The 27,925-nt window shown below is 36.4% G+C and overlaps 1 protein-coding gene across 8 annotated transcripts in view; it reads left to right on the forward strand.

Annotated features, from left to right (window-relative positions):
• CEP112 (centrosomal protein 112) overlaps positions 1–27,925 on the forward strand; it is a 371,189-nt gene that overhangs the window by 211,197 nt on the left and 132,067 nt on the right. For 7 of the 8 annotated variants that reach the window (XR_012059795.1, XR_012059798.1, XR_012059796.1 and 4 more), the window contains exon 21: positions 9,553–9,783. Coding sequence is in view for 5 of the 8 variants with exons in the window: in XM_072939445.1 (XP_072795546.1) it covers positions 9,553–9,783 (231 nt within the window). In the remaining 3 variants the exon portion in view is untranslated. Of the gene's footprint in view, positions 1–9,552; positions 9,784–22,894; positions 23,198–27,925 lie in introns of those variants that run through there. The other variant, XM_072939450.1, reaches the window with a different exon arrangement.

The following is a 27,925-nucleotide window of genomic DNA, read 5'->3' on the forward strand; positions in this document are numbered from 1 at the left end:
TTCCGCTTTTAAGTTTTTCTCTTTGTATTTTGTGTCCTGCCATTTTATTGCCTGTTATCTAGATGTGGATTTCTTTCCTTTCTTTCCTTCCCCTCCCCCCCATTTTCGCATCTTACTTGATACTTATTCTGCTTATTATTTCTGTGGAGTCTTGCTTTTCCTCAGTTCTGGAAAGTCCTCAGACATCATCTTTTCATACTTTCTTCCCTTCTCTCTCCTCTCCCTCTGGAACTCTAGATACACATTAGATCTTATTTTCTGTACTATGGCTTCAAACATCTCACTGTTGTTGTTTTTTTTTTTTCCCCCTGATATTACTTGCTGCATTGTGCTTAATTTATGAAGCTCTCCCTTCTGTTTCACTGTTTCTCACTTTTGCTAGGTTTCAGTTGCCTTAACTCATCCAGTTTATCTTTTATACAAAATTTTTTTTTTTTTGGAAATTATGTTTGGTTCTTTCTCAGATCTGGTAATTTTTGCTTAATTTCTTCCAGCTTACTCATTTTGTGATTCCATCCTTTGTTTCTTTAAATATTTAATACATGTTTATTTTGTATGTTTATTTTATATTTTTTCTGATAATTCCCATATCTGAAGAGCTTGCTAGTGAGAATCTATTTCTGTTGACTCTGACCAACTGGGTTTTTTTTATTTTTTGGATGTAGTAATTTTTTATTATAAGCTCTTTTTTTTTTTGAATGTAGTAAATTTTTTTGGATGTAGTAATGTTTTTTTGATGTGGTAATTTTTTATTATGAGCTCATTTTTGGTGTAATCTTAGTTTGTGGGAAACTTGGAGACATTAAACAGAAGAAGCTTCTCTCCAGAGGGGATTTGTTTTAGCTTCAGGTGGGAGCTGATAACACTGCTGACCTGAAACCACTTGAGTCCTGTTCTAGGATCTCTGGCTTAATGGGTGGTGTCCCGTTCAGTTACCACATTCCTTTCCCCTCAAGTTGCAATGCTGATATTTTCCCTGAGAGATATCTTGCCTTTTGATTGGGCTTCCTGCTCATTATCTTGGTTTTGGCACATGCAGTTTCACATTTGTGTAGTTTTTGTTTTGTTTTTCCCTTTGGGTGTTTTCTTCCTACAAGCAAAGAGGAAAAACTGTATTTTATGCAGGATTCTGTTGTTTCATCTCACAAGGGTGCCTCAGCATATCTAGTTTGGCAAACTACTTGAAGTAAATATCCTAAATCACCAATATGCCTCACTCTTCCTTGCCTTCAACATTTATTTAGTCACTTAGTTCCTTTAATTCTACCTCTGAAGTTGTATTCCCATTCATTCCACTCTTTCCCCCACTGCTGGCCTTCCCATCTCCTGAGTGTGTAATCTATTTTGCAAAATGCCTCCAGATTAGTTTTTCTTGGTACAAATCCAGTGGTATTTCTTGGGTCAGTATCCCCACATACCCTGCTCCAGAAACCAATTTAGGCTTCTTCATTGCTTCTTCAGTTCCCTGAAATCCAACTCTTGTAGCTCATGTTCAAAATCCTTCAATAATTGCACCAAATTTCTCTTTTCTGAGTTTCCTTGCTTCCTCTTTAATGCTCCGTTTTTCTTCTTCCATGTGGCTCGTTCTTTCTGCCTGAAATGTCCAACATCTATCCCTGTCCCCACATGGTACTAATTTATCTCTTAAGGTCCATCTCAGATGCGTTCAGTTTTACTCAGTTTTCCAGAATCCTTCCAAGCTCACAGTAACTGCTCCCTCTTCTGACCTCTTACAGCACTTTGTCTTTATGTATGGCTCTTATGGCGTGCGTGTGTGTGTGTGTGTCTTTGTGTGTGTGTAGCGTACATATTATAATCTAAACTCTTTAGGGAAATGTTTTTTCTGGAAGTCACTTATCACAGCGGCTTCCACATCATAGTCCTAACAAACTGTGAATTATTCATAATTATAAATTATAGAGTGGCACATGGAAAATATTTCAGCTTGTGGTGGTGATTGCTCATAAACTCTATGAATGTACAAAGGTAACCTAATATATCAGTAAGTTGTTAGTGTGTCTTTATTCCAAAAATAACTGTAGAATAATTTTTCACTTTTGAAAATAAGATAAATGATTATTTCTTAACCATGAATATGTCCATAGCTTAGATACATTTTGCTTTCATGAAGTACATTTAAAATTTTGTTTGGTATAATAATCCTGGCCATCTATAATCATTTATAAGATGTTTCAACTTCTCACTTCTTTTCCAGAATTTGTCAGATTCAGAGTGGTTTCAAGAATCATTAGCTTTCTGAGGAAACTGGTCTATATTGTTAGGGTGTTTTGTAATCCATTTCTTATCGTGGTAACATACACATAATATAAAATTTGCCATCTTCACCAAAGTGTAGAAGTCAGTGATACTAAATACAGTTACATTGTTGTGTGGCCCTTACCACCATCCATCGCATCACTCTTTTCATCCTGTAAAACTGAAACTCTGTGCCCATTAAACAATAACTCTCCTTTCTCCTCTCTCCCACTTTATACTCTATCTATATGATTTTGACTACTCTAAGTACTTCCTATAAAGAATCACTCATAATTTGTCTTTTGGTGACTTGGCTTACTTTACTTAGCATAATATCCTCAAGATCCATATATGTTGTAGCATATTGCAGAATTTCCTTCCTTCTTAAGGCTGCAAAATAACTCATTGTATGTGTAAACCACATTTTGCTTATCCATGTATCCATCGGTGGACATTTGGGTTGCTTCTACGTTTTCTGGCCTCTATGTTTTTAATTGAGAGTTAGCTTGAGTAAAAGTTGTCATTATGGTTTGTCTCTTAGGGACACAACTTTTATTAATTTGTGAGTTTTAAAAATAATTCTGCTCTTTCGTATTAGTCACACTGATGAAATTTTGTAGCTCACTATAATATTAAAGAAAAATGAACACATCTATTTCAAATTGATCTTGGCAGTTTCACCACTCTAGCTATCAGCACATGCTAATGATTGAAATATTAAATACCTAAGGGAAGGCTTCAGCATTAAGTTCTTTCATTTAATGTTTATTTCTTCCATAATTAGTTGATACATTTTTCAGCATAGTTTTTCTACTTGAAAAATCACCATTGGAATAAAGCCAGTGCATATCAGTGTTGCCAGCAATGTAAAATGCCTTCCTGTAAGTTACTATTACATACCTAGTCAATGCACAGAAGGAGGGAGCACAGCCCTGGTGGCCAGGGTGTGGAGGAACAGGTGCAGGCATATGCTGGTGTTCACTCCGGAAATGAATTCAGTGTTTCTGTAGAGCAATTTGGGAAAAAAGTAAAAAATTATTCTTACATTTTGACCAAATAATTTTGATAATTAACCTAAAAGCAAAATATTGTAATTTATTCACAGATTTCTCATATGTAATAATGAATAACTGGGAACAAGGCAAATATTCAAAATAATATGATTAAGTAAGTTATGATAGATCATACTGATGAAATACCACAGAGCCACTAAAAATAACAAATACACTAATAAATAAGAATAAAGATGTAAAACCAGGTGTGGGAAAACATAGAACAGCACCTATGCAGTGATTATACCATTAAAAATATTTTTATATACATTAACAAACACTGAAATTCAGTTTGGGATGGTGTTAGTGCCTTTGGAAAACTAGCATTTTTTGTTTTAATTTTTTGTAAAGATTTAATGCCTATGACTGGGATGTTAACTTTGTACTAGTCATAGTGAAAATTAAGGATTAGAGGTACACAATAAGGATAAATGAATAAAATACATACTACACTGCTTAGAAATACCATTCTTTATGAGAAATTCTCACTACTTTGACACAGTATAGTGTATGATTGAAAGCAAAGGCTTTCAAATCAGAATGAACTTGGATAAAATCTTTCCATGTCTCTTATTCTCAGACTCCATGTCTTAGTTCACTTGGGCTGCTGTAACAAAGTACCACGAATTGGGACAGAAATTTGTCCCAGCTCTGGACACTGGAAGTCCAAGAGCAAAGCACCGGCATGGTCGCATTCTGATGAGGGTTCACAGCCAGCATCTTCTCTCTCTGTCCTCACCTGGTAGAAGGAACAAGGAATTTCTCTGGGGTCTCTTTTCATAAAGGCAGTAACCCCATTTTATAAAGGCATTTATTACTTCCTAAAGGCCCCACCTCCTAGAATCATCACTGTGGGCATTAGATTTTCAACATACGAATTTCGGGGGACACAAACATTCAGAACATTGTGCTCCATTTATCACAATATTGTCACTTCCTCTGTCCTCTTCAGATCTCAGCTTCTCTCTTACATTTCCTATCTCTGCCTTTTCCTGGTGTCTTCTGGGAGAGTCCTTCAATCTGATCATCTTTTGCAGTTTATAATTCCGTTCGTTGGCTATAGCTCACTGTTTCTTTCTCCCGTCATCGCCACTTTTCCCTTAGTTTATGACTTCTTATTCCTGCTTTATGTCTCTAATTTCTTTGCTTACCCTTTTTAGTATACTTTTATGCATATATACTCACATATGTATGTATATATAAATATTTATTTATTTATTATGCTTTTTAAAAGTTATTTAACCAACTGTTCCAGCTGTACTGCTTCAGATGATGTATGCCATTTAGTTGTTGGGTTTTTTGATAGTTGTTTCACTCCTCAAGAGATTTTTAATTTGGCCAGTGAGCTAATATTCCCCTGGAACTATCAAACAGTCTAAATGGTAACATCTACTGGAAAGAGCAAAAGGCCAGGCTTTAGCTCTTGACTTGCTGGATGAGTTTACGGAAGGAGGGGGGAGACTGCAGACCCTGAAACAGAGCACTCCACTGCGGCACCTCTGCCGTTCACAGCTACTCAGGAAAATCTGCTGTTCAGGAATTCATCTTTAACCTCTTGGAAATAAGCATCAATAGGAGGAGGCAGTTTCTAAGGTTAAATATCATTAGTTCTGGAAATTGGAGCGGGCAGTGTGGAAGAGTGAATGCCCCAGAAGTTCTGATAAGTCTTCACCTTTTTCTTCAACTCCTCACCCCAGCGAGGCATTTGCTTGCCTTGGTCTGACCAGTTATTGCAAGATCACGTTGGGTTCTTGATTCCAAAATGGCAATGGGACACTTAAGGTTGTCCCATGGCAACAAAAGGGAGAGTCAAGAGCAGAGAACAAAGCATTCTTTCAATGCCCCTTCTTACAGCTTACAATTTCCTGGTTTTCTTCCCAGGCTGCAACCCCTTCCCTTCCACAGACACATAGTCTGCAGTTCAGGACAGCCTTTGTTCTCTGCAGGAGCTCCTCTAAGTTTGTTTTTGCTATTGTTTTTACCGTTGTGGTTGTTGTAATTGTTAATATCCCAGATTCATGCTTCCTGTGGTTTCTCCATGGTTGATTCTGGGAAACAGAGTCCGTAGCCCATCCTCGTCTGCCATTTTGAGATGACTGTTTTTTAAAAGAATATTTTGCCTCCTAAAAACGTAACTGTTATCACTCCCTAAGTCTATCAGCTCTTAGAAGATTTCTTCTCTATTTCAGAACATGATTAAATAAACCATCTCTTTTCTTACTATGTCCAAGTATGGCATTCAAAGGGGAGGAATCATAAAACGGGGAATAGAGAGCAAGAGGCTTTGTTTTCAGGATAATTTGTCTATAGCTGTCCACCAATATACAAATGTCACTGCATCTATGCAACAGGGAAGCAGATGCACTTTAAAACATTGCATACTTTTTCTTGCCTTTTATATAAAGTCCTCTTGTTCATTCCCCTGGGACCATCCATCCATTTCAAATCAGCTGTTTTTTCAGGGAGGCAGAATAAAAATGGAGCACCCTATCACCCCCAATCCTGGGGCTAAGGTTTGTTATTTAAACCCTTTCTTCTCCTCCAACATAAATGTGTTTGACCATCCATCTGTAGTTCATGTCTCTTCCAATCTAGTGTAGATGGGCAGGGTCAGTAGCTAAAATTCTGTGTACTAACCACAATCCAAGATAAAGAAAAGTTTTGTATGTTAATATCTATCATGTTGGGTTATGTAATATCTATCATAGTAAATAAAATAATCTACATAAGATGCCTGGTGCAAAATAAATACTCAAGATGCTAGCAATTATTATTTATCATGTAGAAATTATAAAATTGTTAACATCCAGAATAAATGATAACAGGATTTTTATTGAAAATAGAGTAATCTCTTATTGTATATATTTTGATTTGGAAAGCAACGTCATTTAGCTTTGTATTCTTAATCCCAGCATCCTAATGTAACTTTTGTCATTACTGTCACTTTTGGATTTTCTGATTTCCAGTCAGGGGAATGTTGGTTCATGCAGAGCTTGCTGAAGTACATCATACATAGAACAATTATTGTCATGTTTCAGGAAGTGTTGTGTTCACAGCTAATGCATCAACAGCGATAATGACGATGACGGTGGCGATGATGGTGATAACTCCCCTTAGCCTGAACTATCTGTTCATCTGGCAGCACAGCGTCCTAGGTTCCCTGATCTACTTTTCCTCTGAAAAACAATTAAAAGCCTAGATATGATTTTTTTAAAGAACATCTTCTTGAATATATTCACAAGATATTAAGTTGAGGATACTCAGATATCAACATCTAAATGAAAACAGAAACCCAGAGGTGTAGGCAGAGCACTGAAGACAGTTCTCACCTTGGAAACCTTTTCTAAAACTGAGTGAACTTGAATTTTGGGGGCGCTTTTTTTGGGCACAGCGGGTAAAAACAAAGCCCAGGGTTTGCTTAAGGTGGGGAATCTAGGATACTGCTGTGCACAAAGCTGGGGCACCAAAGGGCCACAACCACCGTGTGTGGGTGAGTTAGGAACCAGTGAACTAGAAACGATGTTAGCATTGTGGTGGGGGGTGCCCCTGAAAATTCATAGCTGTAAGCCAGTTGTCAGGAGCTGAGAAAAAAATATGAGAGAGAGGTTCAGTGAAATGAAAGAATGGAAAAATCTAACGTACATCTATGTGAGTTCATAAAGAGTGGAACAGAGACATTAAATTAATAGATTATGCCTGAGAATTTTCCAGTACTTACAAAAACAGATTCAGAGGAATAGCATGTCCCAATCAGAATAAATAAAAATATATCTACACATATTACACATTTTTTATTTCTCTACACATATTTAGAGAAATAAAAATATTGAAGAACACAAAACACAAAGAGAAGATCTTCCAAGCAGAGAGATAAAAGCAAATTATCTTCCAATGAATAGCAGCTGACTTTTCAACAACACCCATAAAAACATTTTCAAATTAGTGGAAACTGAGAGTGCTTGCCACTAAACTTCTTCAAAGAACTCAAAGGATGCACTTGGGGCTAGAGGAAAATGGTTGGATGGAAGGAAGGAATGATGGAGTAAGACAGTGGCAATAAACGAATATATCTAAGCAGTTACTGACGGAATAAAATAATTAGCAGTATTGAGTTGATAAAAACAAAATAAACTGAAAATAACAACTCTCGCATATAAGTATGGAAGAGTGCAACAGGGCTTAAAATGTCCTGAGTTTCTTTTTTTGTTTAAGAGGATATAAAAATAATTAACTTTAAAATTTGATAAGTGAAACTTGGGTGTTGAGGCCTCTTACTGTGAGCACTGAAAGAAAATATAGTAGATCACTTCCAAATTAGAGAGGAGAAGGAAATTGAAGGAGCAAAAAAATTTATTCATTTAGAATAAAAGAAGAAGAAGTAGGGAGAAAAACAAAACATACAAAAGGTAGGGCAAATGGCCCCAAATAAGAGGAAAACATAAAGGCAAATACGTTAGCATGTACAAACGAATGGACTAAGTTGGACTAAATGCTCCGTTTAACAGACAAAGCTTGATTTAATTTTTTAAAAGAAGTCTTAAAAGTAAAAATATATGCTATTTATAAGACAAATCTCTAAAATTTGAGGATACAAAAAGGTTTAAAGTAAAAGAGTGGTTAAAAATATACCAAACAAATGTTATCTTCCCTCTGAAAAGCTGCTATTAAAATCTGTTAATCTCAGATGAAAGTGTCTTTAAGGCAAAATCAAAAGAGGCTGAGCATCACTATTTGAAAACAAAAATCTAATTAACAGTAAGATATAGAACTTACATGGACCTTAAAACCTCAAAATACGTAAAAGAAAATTTAACAGAGCTACAGAGAGAAATAAACCTACCATTAGAGTGGGGGATTTTAACACATCTTTAAGTAATCGATAGCTCAAGTAAAGAAAAAAATCAGTAAGACATAGAATATTTCAACATAATAAATTTGAACTAATGGATTTGTATGGAACACAGCACCCAACAACTTCAGAAAATATAGAGTACATATTTCTTCGCAATCATTGAAGAAGCTTTAAAAATTGTATAAATGGCCATCAAGCAGTCTTAACAAATTTCAAAGAATTAATGTGATACAGACTTCATTCTCTGGCCACAGTGCACTTGGAAGTGAATAACAAAAAGACAGTCATTAAATTCCATGTCCTAAGCTGATTGATGCACCCCTAAAATTTTATATCCATCCAGAACCCTTGAACGTGACTATTTGGAAGTAGGGTCTTTGCAAATGCAATCAAGTTAAAATTAGGTCATGCTGGATTAGGGATGAGCACTAAATCCAGTATGACCAGTGTTCTTAAAAGAAGAGGGAAACTTGGACACAGAGACAGACACTCAGATTCACCTGAAGATGGAGGCAGTGGTTAGACTGATGAACCTACAAACCAAGAAATGCCAAGGATTGCCAGCAAACACTAAGCTTGGAGACAGGTATGGAACCAATTCTGCCTCAGAGCCTCCAGATTGAACCCACCCTACTAACACCTTGGTTTCTGACTTCTAGCCTCTAGAACTTTGAGACAATAAGTATTGTCTTAAGCCACCCAGTTTGTGGTACTTTGTTATGACAGCCCTAGGAAACTAATAGACCCCATATGTTTGGGAATTAAGAAACATACTTTTAAATAGATCATTAAGTCAAAGAAAAAATAACAGTGGAAGTTAAAAAATGTTTTGAACTAAATAGCCATGAAAAGCTCATATATTTAAACCTGAGAGATTAAATTTTAAGCAATAGTTAGAGAGCTATTTATAGTCTTAAGTTTATAAATCAGAAAAAGAAGAAAGGATAAAAATAAAAGAGTTAAATATCCCAAATAAGAGATTAGAAGAATTAAAAAACCCAAGAATGTAGAATGAAGGACTTAACAGAAATAAGAGCAGAAATCAATGAAATAAAAACAAAAATACAATAGCAAGTACTAGGTGAATCTCAGAAGCATAATGCTGAATATTTGAAGAAGCAAATTGTAGAAGAATACATGTACTATTCCATTTACACAGATATTCAAAACAAGGGAAACTGACTGTGTTGTATATGGTGACATGTTTAAGGTAGTATCTGCGTCTTAAGTGAGAAAGAAATGACATAGAACTGGAGAAGGAGGGAAGGAAGGCAGGAAGGAGAGAGATGGAAGGAAGGAGTGAATTTTTTGTATGTTTGGTAGCCTTTTGCAATTTCTTTTATGACTTTCCTCCTTATATCCTCTGCCCATTTTTCCATTTTCAAAAACAAGGTCATTGCTGACATGGAGGCGCAAGTTCACAAGTTGAGGGAAGAGCTGATTAATGTGAACTCACAGCGCAAACAGCAGCTGGTAGAGCTCGGTCTTCTTCGTGAAGAGGAGAAGCAGAGGGCTGCACGGGACCACGAGACTACCGTCAACAAACTGAAGGCTGAATCAGAAAAGATGAAAATAGAGCTGAAAAAGACGCACGCTGCTGAGACAGAGATGACGCTGGAGAAGGTAAGATACCCAACTGGGATTTTTATAGACAGTTGAGACCCATGTTTGAAATTCACTGCTGCAATCCTTATATTTAATTTCCAAAAGGTGGTGGGCATAGAATAACTCTTTAAATTTATAAACTGCTCAAATGAGCAGTCCAAGTATCTTGCTGTCTGTCTAAGGGAGGTAGGTCTCCTAGCTTTTCCCTTGACTTTCATGGAAGGGATTGTATGGAATGGCTCATTCCACAGTAATTAAATAGACATTCGATAAAACAGTGTTCTAATATTGTCAGATATACTGATTGGGGTATTTGGGCTATAACCCTGAGTTTTTCTAAGTTAAGACTAGGTTTCAGGTCTTTTCTATATTGTCTAATAGTCATTTCTAGATTTTACAGCTTTTTATAACAGTGTCACATAAATGATGACATATTTTCCCAGATTGATATTTGAAATGAAGAACTCTCTTTAGAATTATATATTTTTAAACTGTATGTCAGTATGATGTTTACACATTTTGAGTTGACTTATATTCCAGATACAGTTTCAAGTATTTGTCCGTTTGATGTTCTAGAAAAGTGTAAATATTTTATTCGGGTAGAAAATGTAAATTGCTATTAATCGTAACAACTGTAAATTGCCCCTGTTTAAGACCGATCTATATCATAGGATCAAGAAACTTGGAAAGGATACCCTTTGCCAAGGGTATAGTAAGAATCTTCTAATTTTGTTTATTTTTTCTACCTCTTCTTCATCTTTAAATGCTGAGTCCTCACCAAGCATACAACACCATTCTAGGCACTACTCCATCAATTTTACATAGATTGTGGTCCTAAGGTGCTTACTTTATAGTAGTAGTAGCTTAAATTATCTGAGAGTCAGATTTTAAACTTTGCCCTTGGCAGCCAAGCTCTGAACTCAGAAAAAAATAGAAAAGGTCTCTAAAGAGGCAGGAGTGAGCCTGGCTTCTTACAGGAACATTAAGGAGGTCGATGTGGCTGGAGATGATGATGGAGGAGGAGAAGGAAGAGGTGATGGGGTCAGGGAAGAACCTGAAGGGATGTATGAGGCCCTGGTGGTTTTTGTAGGCCCTTGAAAGAGCTCCGCTTTGACTCTCATGAGTAGAGAAAGCTTGGTGGGTTTTGAGCAGAGGATCAACATGACCTGGCACATATGAATGAGATTTCTCTGACTGCGCATACTGAGAATAGACTGCGCATCTGAGGGCAAAGATGGGAGTAGAGAGACTAGTTAAAAGGCTTCTGCAGTAATTTAGACAAGAGATGATGGATGCTTGGGCCTGGCCCGTAGCTCTGAAGGTGATGACTGATCAAATTCAGGTTATGTCTGAAGGTAGAGCTGATAGGGTTTGCTGTTGGTTCTGATGTGGAGAGGGAGAGGGTGGAGGGAGAGAGAGAGAGAGTGAGAGCTAGGAGTCCAGAGTCATTCCAAGGTGACTTGCTGGAGCCAGTAAGCAAATGGAGTTTCCCTTTGCGGAGAGATGACTATGAGAGTCATTAGTGCATGTGAGACACGTCCCAGCTGAGATGCCTTTTATACATCCAAGTGAGGATGTTAGTGATAATTCCATCAAAGCAGTGAAAAGTAATCATGCTCTGATGCTAAAATATACCAATTTTCAGGAATTAGGGGAACATTCTTCTATTTGTGTATTCCGTATCTATCGATAGTTTTAGCCCTGTGACAATAGCAAAAGAGAGACCAATGGGGAGTGAAATGGTGTTATACTCACCTTTCTTGGAACTGGTACACACCCCACCTTGGCCTCACTCATCTCTGCCAGCAGTTCAAAGTATTCACAAGGAAATGTTCTTAAATGGCTCAGACACCAGGGCACCTCGAATTAAAAAAAAAAAAAATGAACATAGTAAAGCCAGACTTATAAAATGTACAATTCATGCTTTTATTTTGTTGCATCATATATTCACATTTTACATTTTTTTAATAAATGAAAATTTTCAAGTGGAGGTTTATATGTGTTACTAATTGACAAGTTACAGTTAATAAGAGAAATTAGTATTAAAAACCATCAGTCAGAATGGCTGTCATTCAAAAATCCAAAAATGACAAATGCTGGAGAGGCTGTGGAGAAAGGGGAACCCTCCTACACTGCTGGTGGGAATGCAGTTTGGTGCAGCCACTATGGAAAACAGTGTGGCGATTCCTCAAAAGACTAGGAATAGACTTACCATATGACCCAGGAATCCCACTCCTGGGCTTGTACCCAGAAGGAAATCTACTTCAGGATGACACCTGCACCCCAATGTTCATAGCAGCACTATTTACAATAGCCAAAACATGGAAACAACCTAAATGTCCATCAACAGGTGACTGGATAAAGAAGATGTGGTATATTTATACAATGGAATACTACTCAGCCATAAAAACCGACAACATAATGCCATTTGCAGCAACATGGATGCTCCTAGAGAATGTCATTCTAAGTGAAGTAAGCCAGAAAGAGAGAAAAATACCATATGAGATCGCTCATATGTGGAATCTAAAAAACAAAAACAAACAAACAAAAACAAAGCATAAATACAGGACAGAAATAGACTCATGGACAGAGAATACAGACTTGTGGTTACCGGGGGGGGGGGGGGCGGGGTAGAGGGTGGGAAGGGATAGACTGGGATTTCAAAATTGTAGAACAGATAAACAAGATTACACTGTATAGCACAGGGAAATATACACAAAATGTTATGATAAATCACAGAGAAAAAAATGTGACAATGAGTGTGTATATGTCCATGTATGACTGAAAAATTGTACTGAACACTGGAATTTGACACAACAGTGTAAAGTGATTATGAATCAATAAAAATGTAAAAAAAAAACATCAGTAATTTATTTGGCACATATTTCTGGAACATATTCTAGATCCCAAAGGCATTACCCCAGGCACTATAGGATTACACAGGAAAAAGAGAAGAAAAGGCAGTGTCATTAAGGAGATTATACAACAGTAGTGATAGGAGAGCACACACGCATCCATGGATAACTGTAATGCAAGGTAGAGTGTGAGTTGGGGGGGAATTAAGAAAATCAGGGAAAATTAACAGGAAGAGACGTCATTTGAACTAGGTATAAGTAATTTGTAGGGTTTTGATGAGTAGATACGCAAGGTGGCATTCTAAGCCAAAGGAGTAACAACAGCAAGGGCAAATGAACCATGTATGTGGCATAGAAGTCACTCAAGGAGAGTGGTTAGTGATCAGGCTGAAAAATAGCTCGGGGTCAGTGCAAGTCTCCAAAGCTGTGATGTGTTTCAGCTTCATTGGGTAAACAGTGAGAAGCTACTGAAGATTTTTAAGCAATGAAGTGTCAAGATGCAAGCGATTATTAGGAAAATCTCTCAGTCGGTGTTGGCAAGGTGCCATAGCGGTAGAAGTAGTTGGCGGGGACTGGATTAATCCAGGTTGGAGGCCCCTGAGGGCACATTAGAGGTGAGGGAAGGTAGTCAGAGTTTAGCAGTGACAATGGGCCAGGGGAGACGTGTTTGAGAATGAGCTCAGAGATGGCACTGATTAGACTTGTTAAGTATAAACTCAGCCCTTAATGAATGGGGAACGTAGGGGAAGTTTCTGGCTTGGGGAGGAAGAGGATGAACTTGGGCAATGAACTTCAGTTGTATTTGAAGAGCCATCACAACACCTAGTTGTGATGTTCACTTGCGACCGAAGGACTACTTGTATATAATCAAAGAAAAGTCAGGAGTAGAAGAAAGAGCTGTAGGAGTCACCCACAGAGAGGGAGCCCGCTCAGGAGAGGAGAACAGACAGAAAACAAACAGCTGTGAAAGACTTCATTTAAGAAGTCGGGGAGGAAACAGTCAAAGAAGGGTCATTAAGGTAAGAGGAATATGAGAAGATTGTATTTTCATGGAACTAAAGGAAGAGAGTATTTGGAAAGGAGGATTGTCAAGAATGTGACAGAAACTCAGGGAGGAAGAGGGTGGAAGAAAGGTCACAGGATCTGAAACTGAGAAGTCACTGATGATCTTGGACAGAGCCCTGAAAAATGATAGAGTGAACAGGAACATGGTTGCAAAAGACACGTGAGAGAGGAGTGAGGACCTGGGCATTGGTGAATACGCTATTGTTGGGGGAAATCTGATACTAAAAGGAAGGTGCAGTTCCAGCGAGCAGCAGGAGTTAAGGAAAGTGTATGTTTAGGCTGAAAATGTCTTGAAATACTTGAGAGGGACTAATGGAGAGGAAGAGGGTCATGATGGAGAGAACTGTAGATGACTGATGGCTTGTGGTCTGGGAGATGAGGGTGCGAGTGGAATTACCAGCCGCGGCCCAGCCTCTCCCCTTGGCCTTGAGGATCCAGCTGCATAAGACGAGGGTCTGTTCCTGGAACGTGCCTTGCTCTCTCCTGCCTTCAGGTCTTTACTCTTCCGCCCCCTCTGCGTGGAATGTTCTTCCCTGCCATTTGCTTGTAGTCATCCTCCTTTTCATCACTGTGCTCTCCGCAGGATGCCCTTCCCTCACCTCTCCATCTAAAGGCTTGCCTACCTCTCCCACCTACCTGTCCCCTCATTGTCTTCATCACTCATCTTACTACCAGAATTCATCTTTTCATTTTTCCACTTGTTTATTTTCTGTTTTCCCCATTAGACCATAAACTCATGAGTACGACCTTGTCTATCTTGTTCGTTTCTGTCCACGTCTAGAAATCTTGGCACGTGGCAGGTGCGCACCTGGTATAAATTAAGCTAGTTAATGACAGGAGCCGTGACTTTCAGGGAGGGATGGAGGAAGAAGAGAAGTGGTAAAGATACAAAGGAGTTCCATAGCAAGACTTGAGAAGAGTGTTTATCTGATATCATCTCCATCCTGAGCAAAGCACCACAGTAGTCTGCTCAGAGTGAGGAATGTTAAGAAAAGTGAAACACCGGGGTTCAGGCTGAGGAGTGGGCCAGAATGCAGCTGAAAGGAAAAGGATGTAAAAGAGTTGGCTCAGGTAGAATTGACGCTCTGCAGGTAGAGGAGGGAGTAACGGGTTGAGGCTGGAAGAATGGGATGCCCCGGAATTAAACTGAGAGCCCAAGTAACACGAGAAGATGGAAACGAGGCTTTGACATGGTCGTTTTAGCTGACGTGAATAAAGATGCCAAGGAGGTGAATTAGAACGCAGGTATCTGGTGCCCTCAAGAGAGTCTGGGGAACAGGATGAAAGCATTAAATGGCTAGCGCTTAGTGCTGTGAGTTTGGTTTTTGTCTGGATGGTGGAATTAACCAGTCCCAAAGTCCCTATGATAAAATCCAAGTGCTGAGTTTCTGCTGTGAAGCGTGATTTTTATTTCCGACGGATGAATGCTTTTCCTTAACTAGTGAAAGGATTTCCAAATGCAGGGAAGAACTGAACTGTGAGTTCCCTGAAACAGTCCTTGTGAAAGACTCCTTTCTGAAGTTTCAGGCTCATGCGTGGTGCCTCGTACACAGTAGATATTCATAAATGTTAAGCAAGTGAATAAAAGAATGATGATGAACTGACAAATTCAGCGTGGCAACTATCAACGGTAAAAAAAGTAAATTAAAACCTGTTACTGGTTCCTCCAAATTTGATTTCAATCCATTATAAATACTTTGGAGTCACATCTTTATATTCAAATATTTGTTTAGTATTGTTATTTTGTTCATATTAGTAATAAATGCAAAGCATAAAGTTTTTTAAACATAGTTTTAATTTTTCTACACAAAATTAGTAGACATTTGAGTTCTTACTCTAAAAATTTGAATTAACGTTAATAAACTGGTAGGCAATTCTGTTGCCAGCCTGTTGTGCCACTGTGCATGTTCCTTGAATCCGTCTCACTGTGTCTGGTAAAGGGCTTTATGTTTTGCTATGTTTAAATAAATCTGAAAGTTAAATATTTGCTAGCATTTCAAAATCCAGTCAGAAGTGAGGGGTTTAGAAATAGATTTTTCTCTCATTAAGTATAAAGTTGACGTTCAAAAAGGAGAGAAAAACCCCAGAATAATAAATTATCTAAATGTAACCTTCCCTGTGGGTCTGGGTTGTTTCAGTAGCACGTACAATGTTAAGGTTATAAAAGAATCCTAAGTCCAGAGCCTACCTGAGTCTCTGTCAGCAGCAATTTAGACCCAGATGATATCTTCAATGGTTTTGAGTTAAGAGAAACATGAAATACCTCCACAAGGTCAAAATACTTGAAATAGAGAATCCAAGAGAATAAATGATTGACATTTGCAAAGTGAAAGCTGCTTTTCCAGCCTTTTAAAATCTTTTCAAACCAAATTGAAACAAAGTCCATAAAATATGAACCTTTGAAAAATTGAAGAACATTACTAAATGATGGTAGTCAGTAATTCTCAGAAGTTTTATTAAACCTTTGGTAGTTAAAATTTACCATTCCTTCAGAAATCTATCCAGCTATTTCAAAAAATAACCTTTCTTGAAATAGAAGATATTTTAGAAAATATGGAAAATAGAGAAGTGTAAAATTCCTTATTACTATCACCACCCACAGAAAACCAACAGTAATAATTTAATGTATGTATCAATAGCTGTATTAACTTAGCTGACTGAGAGCATACTAAATAAACAGCTCTGCCTTTTACTTTTGAAAAAAAAGTTTTGTCTAAATTGATGCAAAAATTAACATCTTTATACAAAAAAATTTGCCAGCATTTCAGTTTTTTTCCCTTAGTTTAATACCCCAGTAGAATTACAGGGTCAAATTCCTTTTCCAAAAGGTTGTACTAATTTATATTTTCCCTAACAGAATATCTATTTTATCTAGTTCTTAGTATTAATATTTTTCTTTATTTTTCGGTGAAAAACATTTATTGTTTCCAATTTGTGTCTTTAAGAGTGAAATTGAACATTTGTAATGGATTTGTTATTCATATTTCATTTTTTGAGAATTGTCTGTTCATATCCTTTGTCAGTTTCTCTTCTATTAATGTCCTAGTATTTTTTTCATCGCTTATATAAACTTGTTTTACATTTTGGATGATAAAACTCTCTGTGGCAAGTATTTTTGGCGTCTGCCTTTTAATTTTGTTATTTAATTTTATGATATACAAAATTATTTGTGTTTCGTGTAATCTACCAATTCCTTTGTGAAATCTCCAGTATAAGTAGATATTTTAAGCTTCATGATTTGATATTTTAAAATATATGAACACACATCAAACATTTTCCACACTGTTCTTTACTAAGTAAAAAGCTCTTATGAAATTGACATAGTATTTACCAGCTTGGGTTCCTGGTCTATAATTTTAATGGTATCTGAAGGATTATACTGGAATTCTGCCAGCCTGAAGTCATAAAAGGCTTTGAGCAACAATTCAGCATCTTTTTCAAATTTAAGAAAAGCTCCATATGGCATAATTATTCAAAGCTAAGGTCATAGAAACTACTTAAACCTTTGAAATTTATAATTAAAGGATTAATATTAACTTATGAAGACATTGTCATTTTGGCTTAAAATGGATTTCTAATCTCAATTCTGTTCTTTTTACTTTGATCTTTTCCTTGACTTTTTCCTTTGCTAAAAATGTGAAGTTTTGTATCCTTAAATTTTTAAATTAAATATTAAACTCAAATAATTCAGGTTTACAAAAAGTGATTGTCAGACAACATCCAGTTTGATTTTTACAATATTCCACAAATGCTGATGAACTTCGAGTTGGCATGGTGTCTTCTGGGTGTATAAGCCACAGCTTGAAATAATGGACTTTAATGATACCTCTAAACATAACAATAAATTAATCTACAAAAAAAAGAAACTTGCACAAAGGGAAACTTGGAAAACTTTGGGTGTGTACATGATTTGAATATGATGGATTGGTGTTCACTTATATTAAGGTTTAGAATTTTAATATATCTGTAAATGACCTCAACTGTAAACCACCTTATACAAAAACCAAGACTTTTTGTCATTTTGACAGTATATGCAAATCAAGCCAAACCAAATAGTTCAGTTAAATCAGTTAATGTATGTCCTTATGTAACAAGAGGAATTGTGTGTTTCTTAGAGACTCAGTTTTGCATCAGTCTCCAGCTCTTTCCTACTTTTTCTGATTCGGAGTAGAATCACAGTGATTTCCACTAAAGAAATACTGGAATCGTGTATGGAGTGTTTGCTTATTAAACAAAAATAGGAGAGTATCTATCATCATTCAGCCTGGAGTATTTACATTGTCAAGGTTTTACCATCCCCTCCTGAGTGGGGCTGCAGAGTCATGGGTAGAGATGAAAGTGCACTGCTCCAGTTGCAACAGCTTTCACTGTTTCCTGGCGAATCTCTTGCTCTTTCTCCCTCTGCCTCTGCTCCATGTTAAAGAGCACTCCTGTTTTCTGGCAATAAGGGAGAGCAAATCAATAGCTTAACTTCAAAGTCTAGTTTCCCTAGGCTAGGGAGCTACTTGGAGAAAATTAAAAGACAGTGTATTTTATATTAGGGTTATTTGAAAACAAAATCTAGAATTATAAATGAATCATTGTTTATTTTTAAAGTTAAACATTTAAAATTTGCAAGATTAATGCTTGTCATTCTGTAACCTAACTTCCTAATATTCTAATTGCACCATTACAAATGGGAGTTCTGCCAATCACCAGATCTTGTTGGTTTTATCATTTTGGACTTTCTTATGGGAAAATTTTTACCTAAAATAAAGGGGAAAAAAAATCTCTTAGGTCAGGACAACAAAACATAGTACTTTGACTTGAGAAGCTATTGAAAATAGAGCAGTTTGTTTGCCATCTTCAGAGATTGAGATCCAAACTAAAAGAATTGGGAGCAAGTAAAATGATCAGGTATTTGTGCCCAAAGGGCTTTTATGCATATCTTTATTTTTGTGGGTATTTTAGTGTGTGTATGTGTGTTCAAATTAGTACAGATCGTTATACAATTCTTTTGATCTTTTTGGCTTCATGGGCAAACCTATGGGTGTCTGACTGATTGATCAATTTAATGAAAACCTGTTTGATACGCAATATTATAATAGTTTCATGTGTACAACATAGTAATTTGACATTTGTATGCATTACAAAAATGATCAACACAATACATTTAGTTACCATCTGTCGTCATACAAAGTTAATGCAATATTCTTAAAAAAATTATTTATTTATTATTTTTTAATTGACATATAGTCAAATTACAATGTTGCGTTAATTTCTGGTGTACAGCATAGTGATTCACTTATACATATATATTCCTTTTCGTATTCTTTTTCATAATAGACCATTATAAGGAAATACAATATTATTGACTATAATTATCCATACTATACATTATATTCCCATTATTTATTTTGTTTTATTGATTATTATTTATTTTATGACTGGAAGTTTGTACTTCTTAATCCCCTTCACCCATTTTGTGCCATTCCTCAACCTCTCTTTCCTCGGCAACCTTCAAAACTATCCTCTGTATCTGTGAGTATGGGTTTGGTTTGGTTTTGTTTGTTTATCTTGCTTTTTAGATTCCATATATGAGTGAAATCATGCAGTATTTGTCTTTCTCTGATTTACTTCATTTAGTGTAAAACTCTCAATGTCTATCCATGTTGCTGCAAATGGCAAGATTTCTTTATTTTTATGGTTGAGTAGTATTGTATCTAAATGTATCACATCTTCTTTATCCATTCATCCATCGATGGCTACTTAGGTTATTTCCATATCTTGGCTATTGTAAATAATGCTGCAGTGAATATAAGGGTGTATATATCTTTTAAAATTAGTTTTTACTTTCTTCAAATAGAACCTAGAATGGAATTGCTGGATCATATGGTAGTTCTGTTTTTTAATTTCTTGTTTTCCATAGTGGCTGCACCAATATACATTCCCACCAATAGTGTACGAAGGTGGCCTTTTCTCCACATCTTTGTCAGCACTTATAATTTCTTGTCTTTTTTTAAAATTTATTTTATTTTTGTTATTTATTTTTTGGAGGGGAGTAATTAGGTTTATTTATTTATCTATTTAATTTTAGAGGTGGTACTGGGGACTGAACCCAGGGCCTCATGCATGCTGAGCATGTGCTCTAGCACTTGAGCTATATCCTCCCCCACTCTTGTCTTTTTAATAATAGCCATTCTGACAGATGTGAGGTGATACCTCACTATAGTTTTAATTTGCATTTACCTATGAGTTGTGCTGTGGAACATCTTTTCAAGTGTCTCTTGGCAATTTGCATGTCTCCTTTGGAAAAGTGTCTATTCAGATCCTCTGCCCAGTTTTTAATCAGTTTGGTCTTTGTTGTTGAGTTGTATGAGTTTTTTATATATTTCAGATATTCATCCTTTATCAGATATATGCTTTGCAAATATCTTCTCCCATTCAGTAGGTTGGTTTTTCGTTTTGTTCATAGTTGACTTTGCTGTGCAGAAGCTTTTTAGTTTGATGTAGTCCCATTTGTTTATTTTTGCTGTTGTTGCCTTTGCCGTTGTAGTAGCATCCAAAAAATCATTGCTAAGACTGATTTCAAGGAGTTTACTGCCAATGTTTTCTTCCAGGATTTTTATGATTTCAAGTCTTAGATTCAAGCCTTTAACCTAGTTTGAATTTATTTTTGTATATACTGTAAGAAAGTGGTCCAGTTTCATTCTTTTGCATGTAGCTGTCCAGTTTTCCCAACGCCATCTATTGAAGAGATTGTCCTTTCTCCATTGTATATTCTTGCCTCCTTTGTCATAAATTGACCATATATGTGTGGTTTTATTTCTAGACTCTCTGTTCTGTTTCACTGATGTATGGGTCTATTTTTAGATCAATACCATACTGTTTACTTTTTGATTACTGTAGCTTTGTAGCATAGTTTGAAATCAGGGCACATGATACCTTCAACTTTGTTGTTCTTTCTCAAGATTGCTTTGGCTATTTAGGGGTCTTTTGTGGTTCTGTACAAATTTTAGAATTGTTTGTTCTAGTTCTGTGAAAAATGCCATTGAAATTTTGGTAGGGATTGCATTAAATCTGTAGATTGCTTTGAGTAGTATGGACCAGAAAAAGTGCAGTTGGCTTATACCTCTTTATCTTCACTAGTCATCAAGGAAATACTAATTAAGACAAGATACTACTTTTCACATATTGAATAAACACATTATTTTAAATAATACCAAGTGCTGTTTTTACTTAATAATACCAAAAACCATAGATGCAGAAATTCTCTAAAATGCTGTTATTGCACATATAAATTGGTACAACCTTCTGAAAGCCTTCGGTAACCTACATTATTGACTTTTAAAATATCCATCTCTTATGATTTAGTAATCTGTTTCTTGGTTAGCTTAATATTGATATCAAAACCCAAGAAAGATATCTCTCTAAAAGCAAGTTAATCTTACTCATGAATATTGTAAAAAAATTCAAATCAAATATTAGACAATAGAATCTAGTAGTGATTTAAAACATCATATACCATGACCATATGAGTTTTATTCCAGGAATGCAAAGATGGCTTGATACTAGGAATGCTATTAGTATAATTCACTAAATTGATCAATCAAAAGAGAAAAATTTGTATAGTTTTCTCCATTTTATTCACAATGAGCCTGAGCTGCTGTTAAAAAAAGAACCCCAAAATATGGTGGATAAATGAAATTGAGAGTTTATTTTGCTCTCTCATAACAGTCTGGTTTGAGGGTGGAGCAGATTCTGAGCAGGTCATTTAGGAACCCAGGCTGGCTGGTGGAATGGCTCCATCATCTTCAACATGGAACTTCCATCTCTTTATTAAATGGTTCCAGTTGTCGCCATTTCCCAACCAGCAAGAAGAGGGAAAAGGAAGATGAGGAAGACAAGTAATTTGCTTTTCAGGAAGTGCTATGGCCATTGCATATATCATTCTCACATTCCACTGGAGAAATCTTAGTCCTAGGGCTGCACCTGGGGAAACAAGAACTTGTTAGCATGTGCAACATTAAAAGTTGGGTGATTGTTATTTTTAAAAAAGAAGAACAGGTGCCAGGGGACAATTAGCAGGCCATGGCACATTCTTAATGCTTTTAGCGTGTAATATCTATTTTGTGTATCATGGTCCTAGATGCTTGATAGCGAAATGAACAAAACAGGCAGATATTCCTGTCTTCTCAGAGCTCACATTCTAGCAGAAAAAACAGACCTTAAGCCAAGAACATCCTACGTAAGTAACATACGTAGAATTTTAAGAAGTGTCTAAGTGCTGTTGAATACAATGATAGAGAAAGTTACAGGAGGCTCTGGAGTGCCAGAGTAGGGACCATTTAAAGCATGTGGTCAGTGTTGGCCTCACTGGTAAGGTCAGTGATGGAGCTGAGTTAGCCATGTAGATATTTGGAGGAAAACATTTCTGATAGGATGAACGGCCAATGCAAAGACTCCCAGATGGGAGCGTGGCTGGTGCGGTTACAGAACAGTAGGGAAGCCAGTGTGGAGAGAGCGGAGTAGACAAGGGAGGGAGAGTGGGAGATGAAGTTTGGGGGATCCCAAGGGTCCTGAGCATACAGGCCCTTTGAGGCTGTTGTAAGAATTTTAACTCCGAGTAATGGAAGAAAATTAGGATATTATGCCAAGGAATGATATGATCTGACTTAGGCTTGAAAAGATCATTCTGGTTGTGTGAGAAAAAAAGGTGAGAAACCAATTAGAAGGGCACAGCAGTAATCCTAGTGAGAGATGATGGGGACTTAGACCAGAGTGGCACCAGTGGAGGTGGTCAGATTCTGGGTATATTTTAAAGTTGGAGACAACACAACTTTGAGGGATTTGATATGGGATATGAGACTGACAAAAAGTAAGCCACTGATAAGCGTATATTTAGGGGGAAAATGGAAATATGCTAGTTCATTTCTTTGTGGAATGGCTTTATTTGTGATTTTTAAATTGTTCAGTTTTCTAAATGTCCTATGTTATAACCACTTTGTAAGCTGAACAGTGATGTACGATAGTCACCATCTAGTTATATTGTCACCCTACCCCTAAGCCCCAGGGCATCTTCAACCTGCTTCCCATTTTCTGCCCCTGGGATCAGAGTCACAAGGAAAAGGATGTGCTGGCCCTCAGGCCTGGCCTTACATCAGCTGACATCAGACACTGAGCAGTATGATTGTGATGTCACCAGCCCCTCTCACCCCTGCCTGACTCCCTGTCCCCTGACCAAATCACCTTTCTATCACGGCAGGGAGGCTGCGCCCTCATTAGCATCAAAAAAGCAGCTTTGCCTGTCCTGCAGCCTGCTCCTAGGGCTCTCGTCTTTGCTTCTGAAATCTTCATGGGGGCCAGAGCAAATGTGGGCTTCTCTGACTTTAGACCCCTCATCTCCCGAAGAAAGTCAAGCCCAGGGTCTGCTAGGGATGAAAGGAGGATGTGGCAATGCCCCCGAGACAGAGCTGGCTGGTAGTCTGAGGCCCCTGAGGGACACAGGACCATCTGGCCTCAAAGAGAAGAAGGTAAGATGAGACACCCTCTGTGTTCCTGAGACAGGGATCTTTCTAAAAGGCAAATGTCATTCCTGGGTTGGAGCAGGCACTGGCAGTGTAAAAACAGCCTTCCCCTCAAGGAGAGTTATTTTAATGGGGCAAGAATAATGTAACGAATGAAACTGTGATGCCATTTGACTGAAATCAGAGCCATCCTAGATCTGATGGACAGTGTGACCTGAGAAACCCCCGAGAAGGTGTCTGGACGTTTGTCAGGGTGGAGTAGGAATCAGGCAGAATTGCAGGACAAGGTAGCTTGTGAGCAAATGGCATTTCCATCTCCTGCTTAAAAACTTAGTTTCATTGCCCACAGCAAAATGAGTTTGCCACAGCTCCTTAGCTTTCTGACCAAGGATTTATATAATCTCATTTCTCCTCTTCTACCTTTCTTTCTTTTTCTTCTTATTTATTTTAATTACCTTAATTTTTTAATGTACAGTTTAGCAGCATTAAGTACATTTACATTTTTGTGCAGCCATCACCACAATCCACCTCCAGAACTTCTTTCATCTTGCAAAACCTAAACTGTAGGGAATAAACACTAATTCCCTATGTTCCCTTCCCCCAGCTTCTGGCAGCCTTCTTTCCATCTTCTATCTCTGTATATTTGACTACTCTAGGTACTTCACATGGGTGGAATCAAACAGTATTTGTCTTCTTGTGACTGGTGTTTATCACTTAGTGTGATGTCTTCAGGGTTTATCCACGTGCTAACATATGTTGGAATTTCTTTTTTTTTTTAAGGCTGAATAACATTCCACTGTATTTTGTTTATCCATTCATTCCATCAGTGGACACTTGGGTTGCTTACACCTTTTGAATGCTGCCATGAACATGGGTACACAAATGTCTAAGTTCCTGCTTTCAGTTATTTGGGGCATATATCGAGAAGTGGAATTGCTGGATTATGTGGTGATTCTATTTTTACTTTATTGAGAAATCTGCCATACTGTCTTCCATAGCTGCTGTACCATTTTACTTTCCCACCAGCAGGTCACAAGGGTTCCAGTTTCTCCACATCATTGCCAACAATTGTTTTCGGTTTCCTTTGTTTTTATAACAGCTGTCACAATGAGTATGAAGAGGTATCTTCCTTTACCTTTCTTAACTGTCTCTCCCACCACAGACACAATATGTGCTGTGCCCAGCCCAGAGGACTCCCTTCTGTAAACAAATAGGCTGTAAACAGTCTTTCTTCATGGCGTTATACGTGTTGTTCCCTCTGCCTGGAAGACTCCGTAAACTCATTGTCCTCATTTAAACATGTTACCTGTCCCTGGCTTCCTCCTTCCTACACCAACTCATAAGAAATCATGCTCTTTCCTATACTCCTGTAACTCTTCATTCATTCCTCTCTTTTTAAAACATTTTTATCAAGATATAATTTACATACAGATAATGTATAATTCTGTAAATCTGACAAACCGTCTCCACAATCAAGATAACTGTTCCATCACCCCAAATATTCCTCCAGACCTTTGGTGTCTCCCTAATTCCTTCCCCTTGCCCCCACTCCTGGTAACCACTCATCTGTGACTATAGATTTGCCTTTTCTAAAATGTCATATAAATGAATCATTCATTCAACATAGAGCCTTTTGAGTCTGATTTCCTTCCTTTAGCATCGTGCATTTGAGATTCTTTCACGTTGTGTGTAGCAGTAGACCGTTCTTTTTATTGATAATAATATTGCTTGGGTGTTTATACCAGTTTGTTTATCCATTCTCCAGTTGGAAAATATTTGGGTTGTTAAACATTCACGTGAAGGTTTTGTGTGAATATAAATGTTTAATTTCACTTGGGTAAATAGCCAGGAGTGGGATTGCGGAGTTTTATGTTAAATATATTTTTTAATTTTATTAGAAACTTCCACACGGTTTTCCCAAAGTGGCTGTGTTGTTTTGCATTCCCATCAGCAATGTATGATAGCTGCAGTTGCTCTGTGTCCTCACCAGTATGTAATAGTCTTGTTTGTAATATTATTTTAGCTACTCTAATAGGTATATTTCATTGCATGTTTATGTCCCTAGTAACTGATAATGTTGAGCATCTTTTCATGTGTGTATTTGTCAGCTGAATATGTTCCTTGGTAAAGTTTTTATTTAAATATTTTTCCAATTTTATATTCAGTTGTTTATTTTCTTATTATTGAATTTTGAGAGTTCTTTTTATATTTTAGATACAAGTCCTTTAAAAGATACATGATTTGTAAACACTCTTCACAGTCAATGGCTTCTTTTCATTCTTTTAACAGTGTCTTTCAAAGAGCACAGGTTCTTAATTTTTATGAACTCCAGTTTATCAATTTGTTCTTTCATAGGTCGTGCTTTTGGTGTCATACCTAAGAAATTTTTGCCTAACCTAATGTCACAAGGATTTTCTCCTATTTTCTTCTAGAAGTTTCGTAGTTTCAAGTTTTATATTTATGTCTGTGGTCCATTTTGAGTCAATTTTTGTGAATCGAGCCAGATATAGATTAAGATTCAATTGTTCTAGCATAATTTGTCGAAAAGACTATCTTTTCTCCATTGAATTGCCTTTGCAGCTTTGTTGAAAATCAGTTGACCATACATGTGTGAAGTAACTCTAATTTATTCTACTGATATGTATTTCTCTCCATTTCCAATACCAACTGCCTTAATTATCATAGCTTTTATAGTCAGTCTTGGAGACAGGTAACATGGGTTGTCCAACTTTGCTCTTTTTCAAAATTGTTTTGCCTGTGATATTTCCCTTTGCTTTTAGAATTGGTATAATCAAGTCTACACAAAATCCTGCTGGGATTTTTTTTTTTACTTGGAAAAAATTGAGATCTTAATGATAATGAGTATTCTAATCCATGAAGTTAAACTATCTTGTAATTTATTTAGTTTTCTTTAATTTCTTTCATCAGTGTTTATTGTTCCCAGCATATAAATGTTGCATTTATTTTGTTACACTTATACCTAATTATTTCATGTTTTTAACTGTAATTCCCAATTGCTCATTACTAATATATAAAAATATAGTTGAGTTTTTTACAGTGATCGTGTATCCTGTGACCTTCTAAACTCAGTAGTTCTAGTTGCTTTTTTGGTAGATTCTTTAGAATTTCTACATAATTAGATGAGTATCTGTTATTTAATAGTTTTCCATATGAGGGATTAATTTTAATTTAATGAAGTAGCATATATCAACATATTTTATTTCTCATAGTAGCATGTTTTATTATTAGACTGGTAAATTTTAGAAAATGACTTCTCAAAACAAACCTAACAAATGAAAAGTCAAATGAAATCACACCAATCGTAGAAAATACATACAGAATATGGAGGCAGGAGCATGTTTAATTTCCCAGTTTATTTTATTGTGTCCTATGACATATATATGATTTTTTAAATAACAATAATATACATAAACAAATTGTAGGCCAAGTAATAGGTATTTTTTAAGTACCTCTTTTTAAGATACAAGTTATTCTTGGTCCTGACTCTCCATATTAATCATTCTTTTTAAACAAAATGATTTAAAATAATAGTTTATGCATATGTTCTAAATATTGGATTGGATTGAGAGCCTCTACTACTTAAATATTACAAAATTTTTGCAAAAGCTACAATATTGAAATCAGGCCCAAAAGATATTTCTCCTACACACACACACACACACACACAAATGGGTGAAAAAAAAATCCACCATTGCTTGTACTATGTCATTCTCAGTAACTGAATGTCTTTTTTAAAAAATACTACTTCAATAGTGGAGAAGTTTTTTTAAAGTACTGGAATTCTCAAATTATGTAGAAAAATCTCTTTAACTCCCATGTCTTAAATTTTAATACCCTTTAAAATATTTTATTTCTTTTAATTGATTAATTAGAACATTAGGGTATATTTTGAACTTTATATTCTGATATATAGAGATATATAGAGATAGATAGATAGATCGATCAATCTAGAGAGAGAGAGAGAGATTGCACACTGAGATATATGTCCAAAAAAGTTACTAATGCATACACACACAAGCATATGTCCACAGAGCACACTGATCAGTCTCAGTAATAGTACAGGCTGCATCATTAAACTATGGCTAAGACACTAACCAGCCAGGTGTAGAGGACTGTATGCTATTTTTAAAATTTTTCACAATGTATTACAAATTATTATTGGAAAAAAGAAAAGCTACATTTTTAAGTGTGTGCAGATGTGAATTTTGGCTAACAGAACTGTTTTTAATATTCATCTATGGTATTTTCTTGGCAAAGAAAATGGACATTTGTTCCCACTGCATGAGTTTAACACAGCAGTAGACATCCAAGGAATACTCTAAGGAAGCAACCCTGGGTCATGGAAAATATCTCATAAAACATCGGTATCTTTGAATCGTATTTGTGACAGTTGCTTTTATTATTATACTTTATATTATTATTGCATGAGGAATTGTAACAGATATTTAAAGAAGATTTTAAATATTTATAATTTAGGCCTGTATTTCTATTAATTATTGCCATACTAATGTAGATTATGGTGTTTATTTAACCCAGATCACCTTATTAAGTTGAAGGAAGTTTCATGCATTTTAAAGACTTCCTGAGAGCAAGGAATTATTAGAATTGCCATATACAGATCATAACTAATGGTCCATTTAATCCTGTATTTGGTGTTGAATAGCACAAAGAGGGGGTAAATGGCTGATGTAAACTTACTAATCTTTAGTTTCC

The sequence above is a fragment of the Vicugna pacos genome, chromosome 16, assembly GCF_048564905.1.
Source record: "Vicugna pacos chromosome 16, VicPac4, whole genome shotgun sequence".
Classification (NCBI taxonomy): domain Eukaryota; kingdom Metazoa; phylum Chordata; class Mammalia; order Artiodactyla; family Camelidae; genus Vicugna; species Vicugna pacos.